Source organism: Helianthus annuus, chromosome 10, assembly GCF_002127325.2.
Source record: "Helianthus annuus cultivar XRQ/B chromosome 10, HanXRQr2.0-SUNRISE, whole genome shotgun sequence".
Classification (NCBI taxonomy): domain Eukaryota; kingdom Viridiplantae; phylum Streptophyta; class Magnoliopsida; order Asterales; family Asteraceae; genus Helianthus; species Helianthus annuus.
Genome location: NC_035442.2, coordinates 129,744,749 through 129,748,581, shown reverse-complemented (window position 1 = coordinate 129,748,581; position 3,833 = coordinate 129,744,749). Strand labels below are relative to the sequence as shown.

At 34.0% G+C, this 3,833-nt stretch overlaps 1 protein-coding gene across 1 annotated transcript; it reads left to right on the top strand.

Annotated features, from left to right (window-relative positions):
• The first annotated feature begins 838 nt into the window (after positions 1-838).
• On the top strand, positions 839-3,417 carry LOC118482694 (translation initiation factor IF-2-like). Its single transcript, XM_035978307.1, has 3 exons — positions 839-1,249; positions 1,298-1,447; positions 3,325-3,417. The coding sequence occupies exons 1-3, from the start codon at positions 839-841 to the stop codon at positions 3,415-3,417; spliced, it is 654 nt and encodes a 217-aa protein (XP_035834200.1).
• The last annotated feature ends 416 nt before the right edge of the window (positions 3,418-3,833 follow it).

Here is a 3,833-nt window from a genome sequence, read left to right as displayed (position 1 = left end):
CTTTGTGCCCCGACGCAAAATCGCAAGGTTTGAGTCTTCCTACTTGCACTTCACACATATCAATGGCCTTGCAAACCATTGGTGATCTCTTTTTCCTTATTTGCTACATACCAGGAAATTTTTTATACTTACAAGTGTTTTACATACTCACTTACACATGAACTCGCTCAACATTATTGTTGATTTTTCAACTTACATGTATTTTAGGGAATTAGGATCTGGCACGGTATGGCACGTTTTCCCGCTGCACTATTTCCGAGGTCATCCGGGTTTAGGGAATGTGACTCTTTCCTGGACAAGTCACAGTCCTTAAACCATGTTTATGTTATGTTTGAGTTTGTAATGTTTGTTGAACAAGGTTATGGTTGTTAGGGTGTTTTCCCGTTAAAACAATGTTATGGTATTTTGGTTTTAAACTTAATCGAATGGATGATCTTGCATGTTTTTAATTCATATAGCTTTGTTATGATTAAGCTATGGTATTAAGAAGTCACACCAAATTAACCACGCTTCCACAAAGCCAGGGTGTGACAAGGCGATCTACCACCGAAGCAGAGAAGAGCCGAAAATGATCGAAGATAAACCCAGAGAGAAATCTAGAGCTTGTGCAGTAAGCTACAATGATGAAGGATATGATTGGAGTCAAGTTCTTCCAGAAGAAGATCGTTTGGAGAATATTCGAAAAACAGCTCATGGCAGAGCTATAACAGAGAGCAAACATTATGTTCTTGTTACTGAAATTAAAGAAGAAAAAGGCACAGCTGAAATTAAAGAGAAAACCAGAGAAGAAATTCTAAGTGAGAAAACTTACAGAGAAAGAAACATTGCTTTGAACAGAATGAATGAGATGCAGGAAGAATACGAGAGTGCTATTATGAATAAGAGATGGGATAAAAAGAGAGAGTGCTACTTCAACAGAGAAGGTGAACCAGTTGTTCCGAAGAAAAACATAATCTTTGAAGATGTTCTTCTCATAATTCCTTCATCGGCTGAATATTATAGAAATGTTCTAAAAGATGACACGTATGCAAAAAGGCATGAAAAGGAAATCAAATATGCCATGATATCGTGTTTGAGAAAGAGAGATGAAGAGAGAATGAAGAAGAGTGTTGAAGAAATGTTGATCAACTTGAAGAAAGTTGTTGTAGAAATAAAAGCTGAAGCTGTTCAAGTTGAGGTTGAGAAGAAAGTTGAAGTTGTAAAAGAGGAAGATTTGAAAGTTGTTGAGACAGAAAAGATTGAAGAAAAAGTTGAGGTGAATGAAGAAGTTGAGAAAGCTGTTACTGAAGAACAGCAGGTTGTAGAAGATGAGAAGAAAACTGAAAGTTTGACTGAGGTAAAGATTGAGAATTTTAAGTCTGCTAGTGATGAAGGTGCTGGTGATGAGAAGAAGGAAGAGCTGAAGCAGACAGAGGCACCTGAAAACACCAAAGTGCCAATCACTGAGGTAAATTCTGATTCTGAAATCTTAAAACCGATTGAACAGTGCAAGAAATGCATGGAAACATGCAGAGCTTGTACTGAAAAAGATGAGAAGTTCAGAACAAGAGATCTTGAATTCACAAAAATCGAAAACATTTTCAAAGAAAAATGCAAAGAAATGCTAGAAAATGGAAAAGTTTTAAAAGAAAATGATGAAAAGCTTTCAGAAAAATATAAAAAATTAGAAAAAGAAAATGAGATTTTGAAAGAAAATGTTTTGAAAAAGACAGAAGAATGTGATCAAAAAGAAAATGTTTGTCAAGAAATGAAAAAAGAATATGACTCAATGAAATTGGCATATCACATTACAAAAGAGTCATATGAAAAGGTGAAGGGTGTAATGAAGTTTGTTCAATCAAGATTGAATTACTGTTCTGAAACATCAAAGGAACTAAAACGAATGTATGAAATTAAACAAGGTGTTGTAAATTCATATATTGAAGATGTTGCTAAGCTAAAACGACATATTGCTGATTTAGAACAGGATAACAACAAATTAAAAAGTTATCACGCGTCATCATATGTGCTTGAACGTATTTTCAACATAAAACCGGATGGAAAGGATTCTGAGCAAAACAAGAAAGGTATTGGCTCAGAGTTTCATCAAGTTCCACCACCGGAAAAGTTTGTCTTTTATGATGAAGAAAAGGTCGAAAAAGCTTTCAACCTGGTAGATCAATTGCCAGATAACATTGACATAACCTATTCCAAATCTGATGATTTTAGTGATTCAGAGGTGGTAGGTAAGGTCGTTGAAAGTGTGTTGAAAGAAGAGTCGGTTGAATCAGGTAATTCTGAATCCAGGATGAAAATGAAAGTAATTTTCATGATGGATATCTGAAAAACACAAAATCCGAGAAAAAATTGAATGAAAATTCAAAAGGATTGGTTTATACCATGATTGGATCGGACAAATTATTCTTAGATGTTGTATTCCCGATTCAGAATGTGATTTCAGAAAAGATTGACAAAGTTTTCAAAATGGTTGAAATTGAAAAATCTGATATTCCAAAGTTTGCTGGAAAAGGTCACAAAACTTTTTATAACAAACCTGGTTACAAGAAGAAAAACATGAAGGCTGGGTTGGGTTATAAGAAGAAACAAAGTCGAAATAAAAATGAAACGCCAAATTATCAGTCAAAAATGAATTTTGTTCAAGGAATAAGTTTAGCAGAAGAAAAAGAACTCAAATTTAAACACTCTAATGACGAGTTCTTAGCTCAAAAGAAAAGGCAACAACCACAGGTCAAAGATGTGTCCAAAAGAACATGTTTCAAATGTGATCAAATTGGACATCTTGCACGCAAGTGTACAAATCTGAAACCTGTTGATGTTGACAAAAAGAAGTCTGAAAATGTTGAGAAACAAAAATCTGAGAATGTGAAACAAAGGTCATCCAGATTTGATTCGAAACAAACTTGGAGGTATAATACAAACAAGTTTGCTTCAAATCAAAGTTGGAAATCAAACCAGAATAGGTTCGATTCAAGACAGACCTGGAATTCTCACACACCCAGATTAAGAACAACACAAAGTTGGAAAACATCAGTTGATATGACAAAACCCCAACAGTTTTGGAAACCAAAAGTTGTTGTTCAAAATCAAAATGGTCAAAAAGACTCACATTTTTACAAAAAAGGTACTCCAAAAGGTCAAACTTGGAGTGCTAAGAAACAAGTCGCTTCCGTAAAAGATGAAAAAGTTGAAATTAAAATTGAAAAAGTCTTTGTACAAAATGACAAAGATTTTCCAAAATTGAATGATGCATATTGTATTGAAATGCCTAAGGTCAAAAAGACCTGGGCTAAATTGTTCAAGTAATTGAGTTAGTTGAATGTGCAGGTGCTCAAGAAAAATGAAGACTGTGAGGATGGAAACTGGAGTAGCCTGGCAGATGGAAAGGAGAAAGAGGCTGCTGGACCCTGTGTTGGTTAAACAGGGAGTTTGTTTGTTTTTTGTATATAAATAAACCATATTTCAAAAACCCTAAAAATTTGAAAAATTAAAAACCAAAATATGTGTTTAGTTTGTTAAAAATTTGAAAAACCAAAAATATGTTTGTTTTAAATTTTTCTCAAAAAATAGAAAATTACAAAAATATGTGTTGATTGTATATGCCGAAACTCTCACGGCGGAACAAACATGATTACTTTCACAAGATTGAAAAACGGTTTTCAAACTGTCGAAAATCTATGGGTTGTAAATCATGGGGGTACTTTATGTTATATTTTCTGTAATTCAGTGCACAAAAGCCAGAAAATGGATGGCAAGACAAAGTTATAAGTATCGGTTTGTCAAATTTTCTTTTAATGATTTTGCATTTTAGGGGGAGAAAAATTGTCAGAAAATCC